The 20,464-nt window shown below is 64.0% G+C and overlaps 9 protein-coding genes across 9 annotated transcripts; 4 read left to right on the top strand and 5 right to left on the bottom strand.

Annotated features, from left to right (window-relative positions):
• Positions 1 to 472: 472 nt before the first annotated feature.
• On the top strand, positions 473 to 2,586 carry MICPUN_59194 (predicted protein; the record flags this gene model as incomplete). Its single annotated transcript, XM_002502762.1, has 2 exons — positions 473 to 2,462; positions 2,579 to 2,586. The coding sequence occupies 2 exons, from the start codon at positions 473 to 475 to the stop codon at positions 2,584 to 2,586; spliced, it is 1,998 nt and encodes a 665-aa protein (XP_002502808.1).
• A 189-nt stretch (positions 2,587 to 2,775) lies between these two features.
• On the bottom strand, positions 2,776 to 4,350 carry MICPUN_59195 (predicted protein; the record flags this gene model as incomplete). Its single annotated transcript, XM_002503119.1, has 1 exon — positions 2,776 to 4,350. One exon carries the CDS (start codon positions 4,348 to 4,350, stop codon positions 2,776 to 2,778), a length of 1,575 nt encoding a protein of 524 aa, XP_002503165.1.
• A 645-nt stretch (positions 4,351 to 4,995) lies between these two features.
• Positions 4,996 to 6,339, top strand: MICPUN_108413 (predicted protein). Its single transcript, XM_002502763.1, has one exon. The coding sequence runs from the start codon at positions 5,061 to 5,063 to the stop codon at positions 6,288 to 6,290; it is 1,230 nt and encodes a 409-aa protein (XP_002502809.1). The 5' UTR covers positions 4,996 to 5,060; the 3' UTR covers positions 6,291 to 6,339.
• A 1,526-nt stretch (positions 6,340 to 7,865) lies between these two features.
• On the bottom strand, positions 7,866 to 8,765 carry MICPUN_59197 (predicted protein; the record flags this gene model as incomplete). The annotated part of the gene is made up of 1 exon (XM_002503120.1): positions 7,866 to 8,765. The coding sequence occupies one exon, from the start codon at positions 8,763 to 8,765 to the stop codon at positions 7,866 to 7,868; it is 900 nt and encodes a 299-aa protein (XP_002503166.1).
• Positions 8,766 to 8,923: 158 nt separating this feature from the next.
• MICPUN_59198 (ATP-binding cassette superfamily) lies at positions 8,924 to 14,617 on the top strand (the record flags this gene model as incomplete). Its single annotated transcript, XM_002502764.1, has 1 exon — positions 8,924 to 14,617. One exon carries the CDS (start codon positions 8,924 to 8,926, stop codon positions 14,615 to 14,617), a length of 5,694 nt encoding a protein of 1,897 aa, XP_002502810.1.
• A 238-nt stretch (positions 14,618 to 14,855) lies between these two features.
• On the bottom strand, positions 14,856 to 15,416 carry MICPUN_59199 (predicted protein; the record flags this gene model as incomplete). The annotated part of the gene is made up of 1 exon (XM_002503121.1): positions 14,856 to 15,416. One exon carries the CDS (start codon positions 15,414 to 15,416, stop codon positions 14,856 to 14,858), a length of 561 nt encoding a protein of 186 aa, XP_002503167.1.
• Positions 15,417 to 15,500: 84 nt separating this feature from the next.
• Positions 15,501 to 16,402, bottom strand: MICPUN_100922 (predicted protein; the record flags this gene model as incomplete). The annotated part of the gene is made up of 2 exons (XM_002503122.1): positions 15,501 to 16,064; positions 16,193 to 16,402. The coding sequence occupies 2 exons, from the start codon at positions 16,400 to 16,402 to the stop codon at positions 15,501 to 15,503; spliced, it is 774 nt and encodes a 257-aa protein (XP_002503168.1).
• An 821-nt stretch (positions 16,403 to 17,223) lies between these two features.
• MICPUN_94461 (predicted protein) lies at positions 17,224 to 18,993 on the top strand (the record flags this gene model as incomplete). The annotated part of the gene is made up of 2 exons (XM_002502765.1): positions 17,224 to 17,280; positions 17,418 to 18,993. The coding sequence occupies 2 exons, from the start codon at positions 17,224 to 17,226 to the stop codon at positions 18,861 to 18,863; spliced, it is 1,503 nt and encodes a 500-aa protein (XP_002502811.1). The 3' UTR covers positions 18,864 to 18,993.
• Positions 18,994 to 19,017: 24 nt separating this feature from the next.
• Positions 19,018 to 20,297, bottom strand: MICPUN_59202 (predicted protein; the record flags this gene model as incomplete). Its single annotated transcript, XM_002503123.1, has 2 exons — positions 20,232 to 20,297; positions 19,018 to 20,141 (listed from the first exon to the last, which is right to left on the bottom strand). Exons 1-2 carry the CDS (start codon positions 20,266 to 20,268, stop codon positions 19,018 to 19,020), a joined length of 1,161 nt encoding a protein of 386 aa, XP_002503169.1. The 5' UTR covers positions 20,269 to 20,297.
• Positions 20,298 to 20,464: the final 167 nt, after the last annotated feature.

The raw sequence follows: 20,464 nt of genomic DNA on the forward strand, positions 1-20,464 counted from the left end.
ATTTTAACGTGAAATGACGTGTGACATAACAACGGAGGCAGTAGAACAGCGCCAGAAAGCCGGACGCAGAGCGAAGGTTGACACCTTGCTCCGCGGGTTTCCGCCTTTCGAGGGTCTCGGCTCCATACCGGCTCGGGCACTAGGCCCTTTCGATTTGGATAGGGGGGAGGAGTGACGCGGGGCGAATTCCGTGACTCACAATTAATAACCATGGTGCGAGATTCGGGCGACAGCTCAGCATGCCGGCTCGGGGCTTCCAAGGGCGCGGGGTTTCGCGTCCCCTTCCCCGCCGGTCGCGTTCAATTCGGCCATGACGGAAACCCCCTCGGTGTTTGAACCCCAACATCTTCGTTCGGGACCCTCGACGGGGCCACGGGCAACTTTGGCAAAAGCGACGCGACGGGATCTCCTCACGACACCCGCGACTCACGACCCACCTCCCTTTCCCCCGCCGGCTACGCAGGGTAACAAGATGTCGACGTCGACGTACGTCATGACCAAGATGGGCCTGATGAAGAAGAAGAGCTCGGTCGACCCGAAGTACTGCCGCCCGCAAGGCCTGTACAGCTCGCACAACCTCAACCTCAAGAAGCTGAAGAAATTGATAATCGCGGGCAAGTTGGCGCCTTGCTACCCGGGGCAGGAAGGGGCGGAGGTGGCGGCGGAGGCGGGGTCCGATAAGGGCACATCGCGAGTGAGCGTGGCCAAAGGAACTTACGCGGCGCAGGGTTACGGCGACATCGTCCTCGACGAGTGCCCAATCTGCTTCCTCAACTACCCGTACCTCAACGTCAGCCGCTGCTGCAGGGCGTGCATATGCACCGAGTGCTTCCTGCAGGTCAAGGCGCCAGCAGAGGGCCAGTCGGTGCAGTGCCCGTTCTGCAAGTCACACGGGTACAGCGTGGAGTTCAGGGGGCAGAAGACGGAGGCTGAGCGCACGGCTCAGCAGAAAGAGGAGGCAGAGGTTGCTGCCGCGGTTGCGAGGAATCGAGAACACCTACTCGCCGAGGAGCGCGAGCGGGAGAAGCGACTGTTGGAACGGCGGCGAAGCATGGGAACCGAGGGTCCGAGCACACCGGGGACCCCCGCGCAGGGTGGAGAAAACACCAACGACAACGTCGACGACGTGCACGTCCCCGAGGGTTGGGAGGAAGAATACGCCGCGATGACGCCTCAGAGGCCGGACCCCGAAGCCAGGCGGGGTCGATGGGTCAATTCACCACCCACACGCGACGAGTTGCGTCGCGCCAGGCACGAGTACCGCGGGAGGATCTCGTCGAGGCAGCAGGCCGCGCGCGAGGCGGCGGTGAACGAGCGCGAACTGTTGAGGCAGCTCGCGGATCAAAGGCAGCGGCGGACGCGCTCGGGGCTGAGGCGGCAACGGGATCACGCCAACGCGATGGACCCGGCGTACCTGCGCCGCATACAGGATTTCGTCCCCGCGCACCTGTTGGACAACGCGCCGGACGAGGCACTGATGGCGGCGGGTGACCTGGACATCGAGGACGTCATGGTCATGGAGGCGCTCTACCTCTCGTTGCAGGAGCAGGAGCAGGGGGAGCAGAGGGAGAGGGCGCAGCGGCGACTGGCTGACGGGGAGGACACAGAGGTGGCCGCAGCAATCGCACAGGTCGAGGCGGCAGAACGGGAGCGACAAGACGAGGAGGACGCCCTACCCACCGCAGAAGACATCGAGGGAGGGAACTTTGACTATGACGAAGAAGGGGAAGATGAGGAAGAGGAGGAGGAGGAAGAAGAAGAAGAAGAAGATGCGGACGACGTTGAGCGCGACCGGGCCTCCGCGGATGCCGCCGTGGAGGCCATCACCGCGCTCCGCACGTCGTCCACCGCGAGCCGGCACTCCACGGACCAGTACCTCGAGGATATCAGGCGACTGAGGGTGGCCGGATACGACGAAGATATCGACGACGACGACGACGACGAGGAGGAGCGCGACGAGCACGAGCACGAGCACGAGGTTGACGACGATGACTACGTCAGCCCCGAGAACCTCCTCGCGTCGCCGCCGCGCACCTCCGAGGATGGGGTGTACGCGTTTGGGATATCTCCCGCGGATGTCCTGTCCGCGACCGCCGACGCGACGGAACGGACGGCGGACGCGCTGGAGCGAAGCGCCGAGGACATGGACCGCGCGCATGACGCGCAGGAGGCTTCGCTGCAGCGCATCCTGCGCACGCTGACCGCCAACGCCGACGCGATTGCCTCGCTGTCGCGGTCGCGCGCGAGGGAGGCTGCGGCGAGGGAGGCGAGGGAGGAGGTGGAGGCGTTCGTCTCCGAGGAGCTCGAGGCAGAGTTTGAGGAGGAGGAACCCGCGCCGACGCTCTCGCCGGGCGACAGCGAGAGGAGCCTGGGTTCGCAGTTCAATCCGGGTTCGCAGTTCAATCCGGTGCAGACGATTCGTCGCCACTCCTTCACCACCGATGACATCGCGGAGACGGTGCGTCGCGTCGTGGCTGAGCTGGCTGATTTCTCCCCGGATGAGACGGCCGAGGCTGCGGCTTCCGAGGAGGTGTTTCGCCACCGAACCGCGGATATCGTGTCCAACGTTGTGGCGCAGCTGGGTGATTTCTCCGGTGATGAGGTTGAGATGTCGCGTGCAGAGGCTGAGCTCCACCGGCACGAGCTGGCCGAGTCGGTGGCTCGAGTGGTATCTGAACTTGCGGACTTTGGTTGGACCCTGCCCGCTTCCGGCCCTCCAGACAATCGGTAGCTTTAGTTTGAACTTCAACTTCATCGTAGGTTCGTCTCCAGTCGCTAGCTAGCGTCCAGACCCCTTCGTCGCGCATCGGCGGCGAGTTCCTCGTCTTCTTCGCTCAAGTACTCCACCTCCACGTCACCCTCTTCCTCCTCCTCCTCCTCCTCCTCGTCTTCATCTCCGAACAGTTGTCTAGTGAGGAGCTCCTCCGCCTCCGCGTCCGCCCGAACCACGTCCTCGACTGGTCCGCCCTCCAAGCCGGCCTCCATGATGTTGCCCCCCGCCGTGCCCTCCTCTGCCGCGACGGCGCCGTCAACGTTCGGTTCGAGATTGTCCAATATTTCTGCCACTATGTTGTCAGCCGCGTTGGTGATCGGGTCCCCGTCCCCACCTTCCTGCTGTGCCAAGATTTGCTCCTCTATAAAGTTCATGATCTGTCTTGGGTTCAGGTCGGGATGTCTTTGCTGCAAGATGTGGAAGAAGTTCGGCACGGGATGAACCTCTCGCATCCGATGGCCCGGCCTGTGCTGCTGGTTGAAGCGGCCCTCGATGGCGCCGAGCCGAGGGCCGCGCTCCACGAACCTGGCCTCGACCAAACCGTGACACGCGCCGCAAAGATCGAAACCCATGCGTTCGGGGCAATCGATGCACTTGAACCTTCGACCTTTGATGGGGTAAACCCCGCACGCGTCGCATCCCACAGCCACGTGCACAAACGTCTCTGGGTTCGGCCTCAAGTCGTCCACGTCCACGTCCGCTTCGCCACCCTCGGGGACAGCGCCGGGCAAGGGGTTTGCCTCCTCTCCCTCCTCCTCCCCATCATGATCCTCCTCCTCCTCCCCGTCATGATCCTCCTCCTCCTCCCCATCATGATCCTCCTCCTCTTCCTCTTCCTCAGCCAGTTCCGTCTCCGCGTTTACCCACGCAGCCTCTTCTCGCAAGGCCGCCTCCCTCCGAACCCTCTCGGCTATCGGGCTGGCCTCGATGACTCTTTGCATCAGTTTGCACACGGCGGGCATCTTGTCTCCCACGACCCTCATGCGGCAGTCGCCGCACGGGCACAGGCTCGTCGACCCGGGGCCGAAGGTCAGCGTGCTCGACGCACAGGACTTGCAAACCGCGTGGCCGCAGTTGAGCACCACGGGTTCCCACAGGACGTGAGTTTCCACGTCTTCCATACCGGGTGTGCATTCGAAGATGCCGTTCATGTCCGGTTCTGTCATGGGCTCCTGTGCCTCCAGGAAGTCGAACAATCGCTTCTCGCTGCCTCTGTTTTGTAAACCTCTCGAGAGGAGTTCATTTACCTTGCTAAAGTCGAACAGGAACACCGGGGTGGGGTTCGGGCTGAAGTTCCCGGTCTTCTTCTCCTCCTCGTGACACTCTCTTAACCTCCGCGCGTACTCCTTGGGATAGGTCCTTCCCAGATGGAAGTGGAGAGCCTCGCAGACCGCCGGGAGGTTGGAGAAGGGCATCCTACAGGTGGGGCAACTACTCTTGTCGAAGACGTCCATGCTCTTGTGCTCGCACCAGAAGCAGAACACGTGCCCGCATGCCCCGACCACGGGCTTACACAGCATCTCCAGACACACGGGACATCGCCAGTCGTCGATACTCGGGGCAGACGCCTGCGACATCGCGCCCTCAACAGTGACGGGTCAAAGGTCGAACGCTGCTGAACTGAAACCGCCGCTTCGAAACCACGGAGGTTGGCAGATCTGCTCTCTGCCACAGATCTTCCGCCCCAGAGAGTGACGCGCACTGGAGCATCACCATGGGGGAGAAAGAAGGACTCAAGATCGAGAAGAAGGGTAGCGCCGAGGTCGCGCAGGTGGAGGCTGACATCGACAAGCTCAAGAATGAGGCCGCCCAGGTGCGACCACGCCCACTTCCGCCGTGACCTTTCAAAGCGTCATCCCCCCTTTCCGCCCTCGCTTCAAACCTCTCGAGGGACCCGACCCGAACAACCCCCTGACCATGCCCATCGCTCACCCCCTAACGCAGCCTGGCGCGATGCTCACGACTATCGAGAAAATGCTGGCGCAGGAGAAGACCTACCGTCTGGTGCGTTCGCTGTTTCCACGCGCGGGATCCGCCCAGATCCCTAGCCACCCGCCCGTTGATCTATCTCCGCCCGGTTTTGATCCCTCTCTTCGACGTCGTAATCTGACCGCGACCTCGATCCTCCTTCCTCTCGTGCCCGCAGCAAGCGGACTTCGTCGCGACGCCCAGGTACTGCGTCGGTATCCTGCAGGTGCTGCACGCGGCCAGCGATTGGAAGGGCATCAACGAGCACATCGTGCTGCTCTCCAAACGCCGAGCGCAGCTCAAGCAGGCCATCAGCGCCATGGTCAAGGAGGCCATCACCTACATCGACAGGGCGCCCAACCTGGCGGTCAAGACCGAACTCATCGAGACCCTCAATACCGTCACATCAGGCAAGATCTTCGTGGAGGTTGAGAAGGCCCGTTTGACCCGCGCGCTCGCAAAGATCAAGGAGGAGGCTGGCAAGATTGACGAGGCGGCTTCCATCATGCAGGAGGTTGCGGTTGAGACGTACGGCGCGCTATCCAAGCACGAGAAGCTCTTCTTCATCGAGGAGCAGGTTAGGCTGTGCCTCGACAAGGGAGACTACATCCGCGCCCAGATCCTTTCGCGGAAGATCAACGCCAAGTCCTTCGACGAGATCGTCAAGGCTGAGAAGAAGGCGGCGATTGAGGCGGCGAAGAAGGCTGGCGAGGACGTGAGCCAGATGGACCTCGACAAGGACATGACAGAGGAGGAGCGCGCCAAGGAGGAGAAGAAGAAGAACGCGAGCGTGGAACACGCGGAGGGTTACTTCGAGGCGACGGACCCTACCATCCCGCCCGTTCCTGAGCTCAAGCTGCGCTACTACCACCTCATGATCCGCTTCTATAGCCATAGCAACGAGTACTTAGAGATCTGCAGGTGCTACCAGAACATCATGGAGTGCGAGGGCGTCAAGGAGGACCCCTCGAAGTGGACTCCGGTGATGAAGAAGGTGGTCTGGTACGTGGCGCTTGCCGCCAACGAGCCCATGCAGCAGTCCCTGCTGCATCAGATCTCCAAGGATGCGAAGCTCGCGGATCTGCCCCTGCACAAGCAGCTCATGAAGCAGTTCACCACGAAGGAGATCATCCACTGGGACACCCTCGCCGCCGCCTTCGGCAGCGAGATGGCGGCGGAGGCAGACATCTTCGGGGGCGATGACGGAGAAAAGCGCAAGAAGGACCTCAGGCAGCGCGTCATCGAGCACAACTTGCTCGTCATCGGAGCCTACTACTCGCGCGTCACGCTGCAGCGGCTGGGCGAGCTCCTCTGCCTCCCGGCGGATGAGACAGAGAAGCACCTCAGCGATCTGGTGACGTCCAAGAAGGTGAGCGCCAAGATTGACAGACCGGGCGGTGTAGTGGACTTCAAGACCAAGGCGCAGGGCGCGGACTGGCTCCTGAACCAGTGGGTGGGCAAGATCGATAAGCTCCTCAACACGCTGGACAAGGCGAATCACCTCATTCACAAAGAAGCGATGGCGCACAAGGTCTCTCTAGAGGCGTGAGTTTGGTAGGATGCTTCGTTGTCAAGTATAATCTACGGGTTGCTGCTCCCTCCCTGCGGATTGTCTCTCACCCCTGTTCGTATTAGCTCCCCCCTCTCCACTCCTAATCTCTTCTTGTCATCCTTCGGCGCACTTCCTTTATCATCCCCCTCGAGTTGCGTCCCGTACACCACGGCGGAAAACTTCCCCGACGCGTCCGGCATGGTGCACGCGTTCTCACACGCCAACCTACAAGTCTCCAGGGCACCTTCGGCGATCGCGCTCGTGGTCGCCCGTTCGCACGCCGCCAGGCAACCCGACTCGCACGCGTCCTCCCTGGTACTATAGCTGCCGAGCTCGCCCTGGGTCGCAATCGCCTGCTTGTCGACACCTTCCACGTGCGCGAACACCCTGATGTTGTGCTGCGCCATCGTCGGGTCGTCATCGGGGCCGGTGGAGGTGACCAGCCCCCTGACACGGATCCAGTTGAACATCTCCGCACCCCGGACGCGCCCCTCGCAGTGAGGTGAGCTGGCAACCTGAAATGCATTGAGTATTTCCAGCTGTACTAAGTGTTATCCGTTCCGGCGGCGAGTCACTCTCGACAGCGGGTCCGATCCCGGGTCACGCTCGAGTGTCATCCATCATGTCTTCCGTCGTCGTCGCAACGAAAGCGGCGCCCGCGATTCGCCGTCCCGTCCTCTCGTCGGGCACGGCGCCGCGACCCTCCCGTCCTAGTCACCGAATCGTGACACGGAGGATCGAGAGGGTGCCGTCGGCTTCCTCGAGCTCAGTCGTCGCGTCTGTGGGAACGGTCGAGCGGCGCGAGGAGCTGAAAGCCATCCAGACGGGGTTCAGGCGCGGCGGCATGCCCCTCAAGGGTGGGGGAACTCTTGCGGCGCGGCTCATGGAGGGGTCCGACGTCAAGAGCGCGACCGAGGTCATGACCGAGTCGTTCAGGGGCTCCTCGGATGAGCGCCCGAGGGCCCGCGTCGCCAAGTACCTCCTCGATCAGCTCGAGTCCGGCCCCGACGAGGCGTGTCTCGTCGGCGTCGACGAGGCGTCGGACGAGGTGGTCGCCGTCGTCACGCTCTCCTTCTCGCAGGCGGCGAGGGGCGGCGCCGACGCGGCTGGATCCCGGGGCGGCGCGGGCTCCGGCGCGAGGTCCCTCCCGTCCCCGGCGGACGCGCCCTACCTGTGCAACATGGCGGTGAGGGAGTCCGCGCGGGGGAGAGGGGTGGCCAAGTCGCTGCTGGGCGCGTGCGATGAGCTGGTGAGGGAGATGGGTGGAGCGGACATATGGCTACACGTGCGGCTGAGCGACCCGATTGCGACCGGGCTGTACAGGGGCGCCGGGTACCTCGTAGAGGCGACGGAGGAGAAGAAAGCGATGATGTTCTTCAAGCAGGAGGGCGACGGAATCGCGCTGATGCGCAAGGAGCTCGTGCCGGGAGGTTCCAACTCGATATTCGCGTAGCCAAACGAAGCGTAAAGAGGATCTTTCGCCTCGAGAAAGTAAGTTTCTCGAAAGTAATCACTTCAACGAGCTAGTGGCTAGAGTTCACGCATCCTACGGCGACCCGACCGCGCAGGTAGTCACCCGCTCCCCACCCTTCCCAGCCTGCTGTCCGTCTTCGGATCGCTCGTGTACTCCTGCATCTGCACCAGCAGCGCGTCCACCGCGGACTGCAACACCCGAAGGTCGTTGACGTGGAGCGCTCTCAGCACGTTCACCGCCGCCGTCGCCGCCGCACTGCACCCGCCGTCCCCGTCTTCGTCGAAACCCAGCGCCACGCCGCTGGGAAAGTCGCTCGGACTCAGGTTCCAGCGCTCATCGCCGCGACCTTCCTTCCCGTCGCCCGCGTTCCTTTCCGCCTCCTCCACCTTTGACCAGAACGGCGCGATGAACCTTTCCACCGCGGCGACGCACGCATCCGCCGAGGCTTCGACGCCGGATCCCGCGGGTATCTCGACGCGCAGCACCGCCGCGAGCTCATCGAGCGCGGATACTAGCGAGGGATCCGTCAGACCGCGCATCCGCGGCCTCGGCGCGTCATCTTCGCGCTCGCCCGCGCCCTGAACCCCGCCAGCGCTCGTCTTCTGACGCTTCGGCGGGGGCGGGGCGGCACCGATGGATGCCAGCTTGAGGTCCTTCACCACCGCGCCGAAGTCGTCCGCGTTGTCCCTGTAGTCGAGCGCGACAGCCTGTTCGAGGAGGTGGTCGAACACCCGCGGGGTTTGCGCCGCGTCGTCGACGTCCAACTCGCACCCGGTCTCGGCGACGAGCGACGCGAACGCCGAATTCCACGCGGCGGCGGGCGCGTCCACCGCGCGCAGGGGCCCGCGCGCGTCCATGGGCATCGCCCTGATCTTGGTGTCCTCGAGCCACACGATGAACTCGCGGAAGGCGCGGTCATCGAGCGCGAGCGCCGGGACGCCCTTGGCGTACCCGAGCGCGTCCACCGCCAGCGCCCGAACGCGCGCGCCGAGCACCATCGGCAGGCGCCTCGGGAAGTGACGAAACAGCTGTGACGAAACAGCTCTTCGAGTTTCGTTTCGGTGCTTCGAGAGACGGGGGTTCGTGGCGTGGGTGGCGCGGGGATGTATCGCGGTCGACCAGACGCGACAGTGTCGGGCGAGCGTCTCCGGATTCGATGACCGATGCCGTAGCTTGGCCCATGTTCCCCCGGCCGCGGGTCGCGTCGCGCGGGCCCCCGGCGGCGGGCGCGCCCTCGTCGGACGCGAGCCCCGCGAAAAACGAAGCCACGAGGAACGACCCGCCGAAAGACGAGCAGGGGCGGAACGACCCATGCGGAGGGGACCGCCCTCTCGCGGCTGGAGCCCGCAAAACGGCGGGAACCGACCCGCTGGCTTCCCACCCGCTCACATCCACCTCGGCCGACGTTCACGCCGGACGCGGCGGCGTGGATACGTCGCATCGCGACGGCGAGTACGCCAAGTTTCGCGCGGTGCTCCGCAAGAACTTCACGCTCAAGACGCGGGGTTCGCAGCTGTGGTGCACGATACTCGAGGTGCTCGTGCCCGTCGCCTTCATCGCCCTCATGTGCCTGCCGCGGCTGTTCATCTCCGATGAGAGCGTGGAGATGACGCTGCACCGCCCCGCGCCGATCCAGAGCATCACGTGGAGCGGCCGCGTGCCCGGCGGACCCACGGGCGACGGTCCGTACAGACTCCTCTGGTCCCCGGACACCAACGCGGACGCCGAGAGGGTCGCAGAGTCAGCCGCGATAGACCTGCTCTGCGGCGGAGGCTTCATGACGCAGGTCGCGCTCGCGTCCTCCGTGGAGCTCGACCAGGACGCCATCGCCGAGCACGGCATCCTCGACGTACCGGAGGTGCTCGCGGGATGCAGGAACAACCCGGGCGCGTGCGCGGGGTTCGTCAAGCGGAGGGGCGGGGTGGACAGCCTCGGCCCCGACTCCGCCGTCGCGAACCCCCTCACGCTAGCCTGGCTCTGCACCGATTCGTGCCTCGCCCGACGCGAGTGCTACCGGCCAGTCATCGACGAGTTCCTCGTCGGGTTTCCCACCGAGACGGCGGCGATGGCGCACGCGATGACACTCGCCGAGCGGGGCAGATCCGTCGCGGCGATCGTCTCGCTCCCAAACGACCTCAGCCGCGATTCCCGCCGCGTCGAGTATAAAATCAGGGTCAACGCCACGGACGTGCCCACGGGCGACCTCGGCGCCAGGTGGTCCAGCGAGAAATTTCAGCGATGGGTCGTCGGTGAGGATACGCGTTGGCGGACCTACTGGACGTACGCCAACGTTCAGAAGTCCTTCGACCAGGCGCTCATGAGTCTCACCGCGGGGGATGAAAGTCCGGCGCCCCGCGGGGTACAGTTGCTGGCCTCGGTCAAAGGATACCCGTTCCCGGCGTACAGCACCAACCTGGGTTCTACATTCGCGTCCGTTTTCTTCGGGCTCGTGTACGTGTTCACCTTCTGCATCACCGTGGTGGTGGTGGTGAAAGGGGTCACCGTCGAGAAGGAGCTTCGCATCAGGGAGGGAATGAAAATTTTCGGTCTGAGCGACCTGGCGTACTGGAGCAGCTGGTTCGTGACGAGCTACACGAGCCTCCTCCTCGTATCGCTACTCGTCTCCATAGTGGGAATATACCCGTTCAGGTACACCGATTGGACCCTCACATTTGCGTTTCTGGCGTTGTGGACGTGCCAACTGGTGGCATTCTGTTTCTGTCTCACGACCTTTTTCTCAAGCGCAAAAGTTGCCGCCATCGCCTCGGCTCTGGTGTACGTGGTCACCTGGGTCCCCGGCGTGAGCGCAGTGGCGGCCGATAACATGGGCAGCGACTCGTGGATCGCGTCATGCGTCATGATGCCGGCGACTTGCGTCTACATGTGGGGATGGGTGGTTTCCATACTGGAAAACGCGCAGAAAGGCGCGAGGTGGGACACCGTGTCTTTGAACCTCCTGGACGGCGGTGAGATTTCAGCAAGCGAGGGCACGGGCACGTTCTCCGGCGCGCTCGTGCTGGGCGTCACGGCGTGCAACGCGGTGGCGTACGCGATTCTGGCGTGGTACCTCGATCAGGTCATACCCGGTCCGTTTGGAAGGACCCGACCGTGGTGGTTTGTCTTCGACCCCTCGTATTGGCTCGAAAAAAAATCGTCTGCTCCGGCGGTTGGCGATTCGGGACCTCACGACTCCGCGAGCCTTCCCGACGGCGTGGAGCCCGTGGATCTCGACAAAAACGACGCCGTGCCCATGATCATAGTCGAAGGTTTGGTTAAGACCTTCGGGTCGAACAGGGCGGTCGACGGCCTTCACTTCGCGGCTCATCGTGGGCAGATCACCGCACTCCTCGGACACAACGGCGCCGGCAAGACCACCACCATCTCCGTGCTCACCGGCATGATCAACCAGGACGGAGGCGCCGCCACGATCGACGGCATGAGCGTCGAGACTGATATGCAATCTATCAGAAAGGACCTCGGCGTCTGCCCCCAGTTCGATGTCCTCTGGCCGACGCTCACCGCGAGGGAACATCTCGAGCTCTTTGCCCGGTTCAGGGGAGTGCCTGAGTCCGAGATAACCCGCGAGGTCAACGACAAGATCGCCGCCGTTGGTCTCGAGAGCAAGGCCGAGTGCGAGGCCGGCGTGCTCTCCGGGGGCCAGCGCAGAAAACTCTCTGTGGCAGTGGCGTTCGTGGGAAATCCGTCTGTGGTGATCCTGGATGAGCCAACGAGCGGCATGGACCCCAGGAGCCGGCGATACACCTGGGAGGTCATCCGTGGTTTCAGGCGGCGAATGGGCACCACAATTCTGCTCACCACCCACTTCATGGACGAGGCTGACATACTCTCTGACCGCGTGGCGATCATGTACGACGGTAAAATGGCCTGCGTTGGGTCTCCACTCTACCTCAAGACCCGATTCGGGTCCGGGTACCGACTCACGGTGGTGCTCGGGGACTCGGCGGAATCCCCCGCTGCCGTGGACTCGGTCGTTCTGAACAGAATCAAGGGCGCGACGCAAACGTCAACGGCGGGATCCACAGCGTCTTACGCCGTCCCCGCGTCGCAGCGCGCGTCATTACCCGATGTTCTCAACAGGCTAGAGTCGCGGCGGGACGTGGTCGCGTGCGGCGTGAGCTGTTCCACGATGGAGGATGTCTTCCTCAACGTCGCCGAGTTGGAAAAAAACCTCGGCTCCCCGATCCCGTCAACCGCCCCCGCGTCAGAGCCGGACGCTGTGCGGGTTGAGATGGACGAGCCATCAGCCCCGGATTCGCGGGTTCACGGCTGGGCACTGTATCGCAGGCAGTTCCACGCGATGCTTTGGAAGCGGGCTATCCACGCGCGAAGGGACAGGCTCGGCATCGTGACCATGTACGTGGTACCAATTCTCTTTGTCGTCCTCGGAATCGCCGTGTCCAAGATTTCGAACGAGGCGTTCGAGGATCCGCCGCCCGCGGTCATGGACAGGAGCTACCTCGGCGACCTCCCCACCGCCTTCTCCGCCGCGACGACTTTGGACGTCCAACGCGTGACCGGTCACCTTTCTCCGTCCGAGGTTTTGCCCGTGCCGAGGACGGGCGGCACTTGGCGGTGCTGGAACCCGTCGCCCGTCGTCGACGTCTGCCGACCGGACGCTTTCGATCCGATCATCCCCGGCTGCCCCAACTGCACGGCGCCCGATGACCTCCAAAACACGATCGATGGCTTCCTCCTCTCGAACATCCCGGACCAGGCCACGTGCGCAAACCCAGAACACACGGACAACGCGAGCTGCGCGGCGCTCCTCGTCGATTCCGCCGCCAGGTTTGCCGTACCGGGACGGACCCGCGAGGTCAATTACACCGTCATGGTGTCGTCCACGGCGTACCACGCGCTGCCAGCGTCCCTCGCGTCGTTCCACGATGCGGTGTTCAAGGCGCTTCACCACGATGCGCCGGATGCGACGCTGGTGTCGATCAACCACCCGATGCCGACGTCGTCCGAGCAAAAGCTCGAGCAGGCCATGCTCATGCACCTGGTCGTGTCGCTTTGCGCCCTGCTCGGGCTGGCGTGCCTCTCCGCCTCCGCCTCCGCGTTCTTGGTGTGGGAGAGAACGTCCGCGTCAAAACACCTGCAGATGGTCAGCGGCTTAAACCGCGGGGTTTTCTGGGCGGGTGCCTACGTGTGGGATCTCATAGCGTTTGGGCCGCCGCTGGCGATTTTCCTCGTGATTTTCGCTGCGAGCGAGGAGGAGGCGTACACCGGCGAGTCTTTCGCGGTGGTCGCCGCGGCGCTCGGGCTGTTCGCGCTCTCCGCCCCGCCCCTCGCGTACCTGCTCCACTGGCCTTTCGAGAACAACATGGCGTGCCTCGCCGGCCAGATGGGAGCCTACTTCTTCTTCGGCGTCGCGCAGATAATCTGCGCCGTCGTGCTGGGCGGGTTGGCGGAAGCCGGCGTGGACGCGGCGGAGACGGCGTGGGAGGTTTTGCAGTGGGCGTTTCGGTGGCTGCCGCACTACTGCGTCGCTCGAGTCCTCTTCAACCTCGCGGGCAACCACGCGGACGTCAGGCTCGGGTTGGTGGACGCCAAGCCGAAGGGACCGTGGCACCCGGAGGTTTCCGGTCGGGATCTGGGCGCGATGGCTGTGTGTGCCGCGGCGTACGCGCTTCTCAACCTGGCGATCGAGTACGAGGTCTTCACCGCCGCGTGGTGGCGACGAAGGCTCGGGACGACGAGATTCTCGACACCGTACGGCGGCGGCGGCGGCGATCGGTTCGACGACGGAACGAACGACGAGGACGAGGACGAGGACGCGGGCGTCCGGGCCGAGCGTGTCGCCGCTTGTTCCGACGCCCCACCCGGGTCTTTGAGAGCGCTCGTCGTTCGGAATCTCCGGAAGCGGTACCCGCGCCGACGCCGTCAAATTGGGGGTTTCGTCGACGCCGTCCGCGGCGTGTCCATCGCCGTGCCGTCCGGCGAGTGCTTCGGTCTGCTCGGCGTGAACGGCGCGGGTAAGACGACCACGTTCAAGATGCTCAGCGGTCAGTTCCCGCCCACTTCGGGTGACGCGTCGGTGACCCCGCGCGGCTTGGACGCGACTTCGACTCCGACGAGCTTCAACATCCTCACCAACCTCGCGAGGGTCAGGCAGCACGTCGGGTACTGCCCGCAGTTCGACGCTCTGCAGGGCACGATGACCGCGGTGGACCACCTGCTGCTTTACGCGTCCCTCCGGGGTTTCGCTCCCGCTCGCGCCGTGTCAACCGCTCGGGACCTCATAGACCGGCTGGGAATACAAAAGTACGCGACGCTCCCGGCGTCGGGGTACAGCGGCGGGACCAAGCGTAAGCTCTCCGTCGCCATCTCCCTCGTGGGCGACCCCGCGGTGGTGCTACTGGACGAGCCGTCCACGGGCATGGACCCCACGTCCCGGCGCCAGCTGTGGGGGGTGCTTCAGTCCACGTGCCGGGGCCGAGCGGTGGTCCTCACGTCGCACAGCATGGAGGAGTGCGAGGCGCTGTGCCACCGCGCGGGGATCATGGTGGCGGGAAAGTTGCGCTGTCTGGGGCCCATACAGCGTCTCAAGAGCGAGCACGGCGCCGGGTACTCGCTGGACCTTCGCGTCGGCGGCGACGGGGCGATCGACGCCGTCCGTAAACTCATCGAGCGGAGGGTTCCCGACGCGACGCTCAAAGAGGAGTGCGCCACCAGGCTGCGGTACGGGCTGCCTTCGAGCGCCGTGGCGAGCGTGTTCGCGCTGTTGGAGGACAAATCGAACGATGGGCTCGTGCAGGACTATCAGCTCGGGCAGACGACGCTGGAGGAGGTGTTCCTGAGGTTCGCTGAGGGGGGCGAGGAGGACGAATAAGGCGTCGGTTGGCGGGGACGGTAAACGCCTGATGTGATGGTAGACATGCCGTATGCACAACCTGCACGTTACCTATCCACAACTAATCCGGCCTTTGGGCCGGATTAGTTTAGGATGTCCTCAACTGAGATGATACGTAACGTGCAGGTTGCAGAATCACATCAGGCGTTTGCTTGGCTCCGTCACGCACGCGGCGCGATGGACAACGAAGTGGACGTGCGTTGTTGGATCAAAAAAACTACTCTGCGTCATCACTCTTCGTCTCCTCGGCGGCGTCTTGCCCCCCCTTCGCCGCTTTCTTCGCGGCCCTCTCCGCCTTTTTCTTCTCCTGCAGAGCCTTCTTCTCCTCCTTGGTCAGCTTCTTCTCGAACAGGGAGTCCACGCCGGGACCCGTGGACTTGGCCGCCGGGGCGGCGGGCGCGTCTCCGCCGGCGCCTCCCCCGTCCAGACGAGGCCTCGACTTTGGCGGAGCCTCGCCGGGCTTGAAGCTCTCCGGGAGGAGCGCGGCGGCTCCCGCGCCACCGCCCGTCCACCCGAGCATGGGGCCGTCGCACAGCATGCCCTCCGAGGTCACGCCGCCCACCATGGCCTTCTTAACCTTCGCACCGTCCTTCAGCTCGGACCCGATCGTGGCGACCACCACCCGCTTCCCGGCCTCGACGTTCGAAGCGTTCGTCACGATCGTCAGGGGTTCGTCCCCACCCACGTCAACCTTGAGCTCCTTCAGCTTGTCCTTGCCGCGCACGTCCTCGCATTCGAGCACGAGGCCGGCGAGGTAACCCGCGAGATCGTCGGCCATGTCTGCCGATCGTGCGCGCGAAGAGATGACGGCGAGGGTTCTGCAACTTTTGATCTCTCTCCTGCGCTGAAATTCTTAGATTCATCAGAAATTCCTCCACCACTCGCCGCTCACCAGGGTCGCCGCCGTGGCCGCCCCCACGGCCACTAACAACGCCCCCACGCCCTTCACCGCCGCCCCCGACGAACCCGCAAACTCCGTCATCACCACCGTCCACTTGCTCGCGTCCACGTCGAACTCCCACACGTCGTTGCGCATGTTCCCGCCAAACACCGTAAACACACCCGCACTCGGGTCTGGCGCAAACGCGGCGTGCCCGCTCCTGGACGCCGGAACGTCCGCGCCCGCCGCGAGCGTAACGTGCGACCAGACGCCGGTCGCCCGCGTGAACTTCCACACGTCGTTAGTGTCGCCCCTGTCCGGGTCGTACCCCCCGAATATGAACAGGTCACCCCGCAGCACGACAGCCGCGTGGCCGGTGCGAGGCGAAGGCACCGTCGAGTACGGGTCGGTGTCGAGCGGCCCGACCCCGCCCTCGTGCAGCCTCGTCCACTTCTTCTGCGCCACCTTGTACTCCCAAACGTCATTCAGCGTGCCCGTGGGGGACAGGCCGCCGAAAAGCACGGCGGTATCGGAGTCCACGCGGGTCTGAAAGCGGGACGGGACGGATGCGGTCAGCGGGTGCCCAAAAAAGAAACCGTTGCGTGCTCGTTTCGGGATGATGTCGAGCGGTCAGAGCGCGGGTGTTGGGGTGCGTATCTGGTCTGTAAACGCACCAGCGACTGGCCCGAGCGCTGGCTGGGCTGAGTCCCGAACCGCCCCTCCACCTCGGACGTGGCGTTGGAGCTCACGTCCACGTAGGACCCGCCTGATGCGTCCGGCGCTGGCGTTTGCCCGTTACCGCCTCGGACGAGGAGCGCGATGGAGCAGACTAAGAGCGCGAACGCGGGGGTTTTCGCGCGGGTTCGACTTGAATCAGGTCGCATGATGTCTCGATACGCGAGCGCGCGAGTCGTAAGCGATCGACTCGCGAGATGGGCGCCGTCCGCGGCTTGAGTGGGCCCTGGTCGCCTCGTTCCTCCTTTTTTATACCCCGGCCTCAAGGCCGGCTCGAGTTTTCCCGAAATATGGAAAAAATAATCGCCATCCGTGACTGGTTTCCTGTTTGTACTTTTTGCTCTTTTTTTTTCTCGACTGCAACGCACATGTCATCATACAGTATATAGGTGAGATCAATGTGGGACATGAATCGCGGGAGATCTCGTGGTCTTGCGCTATGACAAACACGATGATGATTCATTGCCTCCACAGCTCTCAGCGCGCCGTCCACGGCACGCGACGCCTCGCAAACCTCAAGGTTCGTGAGCGACACTCGCCTCTCCACGCATCTCGCGGGTCAGGCAGAACGGAGGCTCCCTTCGGAAGGAGAGGAACCCTCGCCACGCGCAATCACCATGTCCGCAGTCGGCTCCCTCGCCGCTGTGCCAACCGTCTCCGGTCACTCCCTCCGCGCTCTCAAGCGCGCTAACGCGAAGGCCTCCAAGCCCGTCGTCCGTTCCGGTGCGTCCAACGCCTGAATCACTCCCGGGAACACCCTCGTGATGCGTCGAATCATCCGGGAGATACACGAAACGCGCCTCGCGTCGCGCGTAACCCCCGCCCCGAGGAGGATATTTCAAGATCCGTCCCGGTTTTGCCGCCGCTTCGAGGCCCGTCGTCGGCCCCGGCCAACCCCGGTCGCAAAATATCTGAACAATCCGCGCCCCTTCCCACTCCTCTCTCTCGAGCAGGCGTCAGGGTCAGCGCCATGGCGGAGGCGGATAAGTCCCAGGTGGGACTTTGCGGCCTCGCCGTGATGGGCCAGGTGAGTCACGACCCGATACGACCTCGATGACCGCGCGGTTCCAGCCTCGGAATCGCCGCCGCCCCCGAAAAGAGCATTTTGACGGCAGCGCTTTTGTGCTTTTTGGCTAACAATTCCCCCGCGTCCCCCGTCCGCAGAACCTTGCCCTGAACGTCGCCGAGAAGGGTTTCAAGATCTCCGTGTACAACCGGTCCGGCGACAAGACCGACAACGCCGTCGCGCGCGCCCAGAAGGAGGGCCTCGGCGATAACCTCGTCGGCTTCAAGGACATGGGCGAGTTCGTCCAGTCCCTCGCGAAGCCCCGCTGCGTGATCATCCTCGTCAAGGCTGGCGCCCCGGTGGACGCCACGATCGAGGGCCTCGCGCAGCACATGGAGCCCGGCGACATCATCATCGACGGCGGTAACGAGTGGTACGAGAACACCGAGCGCCGCGCCAAGGCGCTGGAGGAGAAGGGCCTGCTGTACATGGGCATGGGCGTGAGCGGCGGCGAGGAGGGCGCCAGGAACGGCCCCTCCATGATGCCCGGCGGCGCCAAGGCGGCGTTCGACGTCATCGAGCCCATCATCACCAAGGTTTGCGCGCAGACCGACAGCGGCCCCTGCACCACCTACGTCGGCCCCGGCGGCTCCGGCAACTTCGTCAAGATGGTTCACAACGGCATCGAGTACGGCGACATGCAGCTCATCTCCGAGGCGTACGACGTGCTCAAGACGGTGGGCGGCTTGAACAACTCGGAGCTCGCCGCGGCGTTCAACGAGTGGAACGCTGCCGAGCTGGACTCCTTCCTCATCGAGATCTCCGCGCTGATCCTCGCCAAGGAGGACGACCAGAAGCCCGGCGAGGGTTTCCTCGTCGACAAGATCCTCGACAAGACTGGCATGAAGGGCACCGGCAAGTGGACCGTTCAGCAAGCCGCCGAGCTCTCCGTCGCCATCCCCACCGTCGCGTCCTCCCTCGACGCCCGCTTCATCTCCGGCGTCAAGGATGAGCGCGTCGCCGCGCAGGCCACCTACATGTCCGCGGGCCTCGAGCCCGCCGACGCCGAGGTGGCGGCGCTCACCCCGGAGGAGAAGCAGCAACTCGTGGACGACGTCCGAGCCGCGCTCTACGCGAGCAAGATTTGCTCCTACGCCCAGGGCATGAACCTGATCAGGGCCAAGTCCAACGAGCAGGGTTGGAACCTGGACCTCGGCGAGATGGCCAGGATCTGGAAGGGCGGCTGCATCATCCGCGCGCGCTTCCTCGACCGCATCAAGAAGGCTTACGACCGCGACGCCGACCTCCCGTCGCTGCTCGTCGACGGCGAGTTTGCCAAGGAGCTCGTGGAGCGCAACGACGCGTGGAGGCGGGTCGTCACGAGCGCGATCAACGCGGGGGTCGCCACCCCCTCGATGTCCTCGTCCCTGGCCTACTTCGACTCCTACCGCCGCGGCAGACTTCCGGCGAACCTGGTGCAGGCGCAGCGCGATTTCTTTGGATCGCACACGTACGAGCGCGTCGACATGGACGGCTGGCACCACACCGTGTGGTCCGACATGAACTCCGCGGACTCCATCACCACCTCCGGGTACAGCGCGTGAACGCGTCGGCTCGGGAGAGATTCATTTGTGTTTTATCCCGGATGGGAATTCCCCGAGTCCGCCTCGCCGATAATAACAACGACGCGGTGACCGGATAGTGTTGAGCTTGTAAGACCCCTGTGCATTTACGAAAGCCTTTCGTTTCGACTAACCGCTAAAACACGCTACCGTACCGATCCGGCTGGCCGAAACCGCCCGGCCGCTTCCTCTTCAACCCCCCCCGGGGTAACGGGGCGTCCGGTCGATCCCACGTGCTCGATCCCCCGCCGACCCCGCCAGCCGCCGGGGCTCCGTCGACGTGTCCCGTCAATCGACCGGACACATCCAATCGACCGGATACATCCCCGCCGCCGCTCACCGGCGCCAACACGTCGTGAAGGGACGGAAACGTCGGCATCTCCTCCACGCGCTTCGGCCGTGGATGCTCCTGGAAGTAACCGTGCTCCAGCGCCTGCGCCGCGGTGCACCGCCGCCTCGGGTCGTACGTCAGCAGCCTGTTCAGCAGGTCCACGCCCGCGGTGCTGAGCCGGTTGAACTCGGTCTGAAGGTAGTTGTACGGCTGGTTGGGGCTCATCCGGTACGACCCAAACTTGGGTAGCTTGTCGAAACCCGGCCAGATCTTCTCGTTCGGCGTCCCCAGAAGCTTGTACATCATGTCCAGCGTCTGCTGCTCCTGTTTCCCCGGGAACAAGGGCTCGTGCTTCAGCAGCTCGGCGAGGATGCACCCGACGGCCCAGTTGTCGACAGCGGCGGTGTACCGCGCGCATCCGAACAACAGCTCGGGGGCCCGGTACCACAGCGTGACAACCTTGGGGGTGTACGACCCGTCGTTTCCCGGCTGGTAAAACCTCGCGAGGCCAAAGTCGCAGAGCTTCAGCTCGCCCCTGTTGTTCAGCAGCAGGTTACTGAGCTTCAGGTCCCTGTGGAACACCCACCGGCGGTGGAGGTACTCCACCGCCTGGAGCAGCTGCAGGCACAGGCACTTGCTCTCCGCCTCGGTGAACGGCACTCGCATCGTCTCGAGAAGCCTGGCGAGGTCGTGCTCGCAGTACTCGAACACGAGGAATATCGCGTTGGGCTTCTTGCCATTCACCACCCTCAGCAGGTTGACGATGTTCTTGTGGCGAGAGGACTGGAGGATCCGCACCTCGCGCAGCGCGGTCACGGGCATGCCGTCTCGCTCCTTGTCCATGCGCACCTTCTTCAGCGCAACGACTTCGCCGGTTTGTTTGTCCCTCGCGCGATACACCACGCCGTACGTGCCCTCGCCGATGCGTCCTGCGCGATGGAACGGGGTCGCGTCAGATTGGTCCTGTCGGGTCCTGTCGCGATGTTCGACGAGGGTTAGGGATGCGACGCGACGCTCACCTAGCTTCTCATAGTCCTCCAGGTTCTTCGACGCCATCGTGCGTTACGATGGTATCACTACTCAGGCTATCATCTGACCGATCCGATGCGTGCGTCGATGCGAGACGTGCGCGCGGAGGTTTGCGAAGCGTGTCGGGGTTATCAGTTTAACGAGAGGACGCTGTCACCGCATACTGCCGAGTCAGTTCGTCGTTTGCACAGTTACTGACAGTGTTGTGGATGAAATTGTTTAC

Source organism: Micromonas commoda, chromosome 6, assembly GCF_000090985.2.
Source record: "Micromonas commoda chromosome 6, complete sequence".
Classification (NCBI taxonomy): Eukaryota; Viridiplantae; Chlorophyta; class Mamiellophyceae; order Mamiellales; family Mamiellaceae; genus Micromonas; species Micromonas commoda.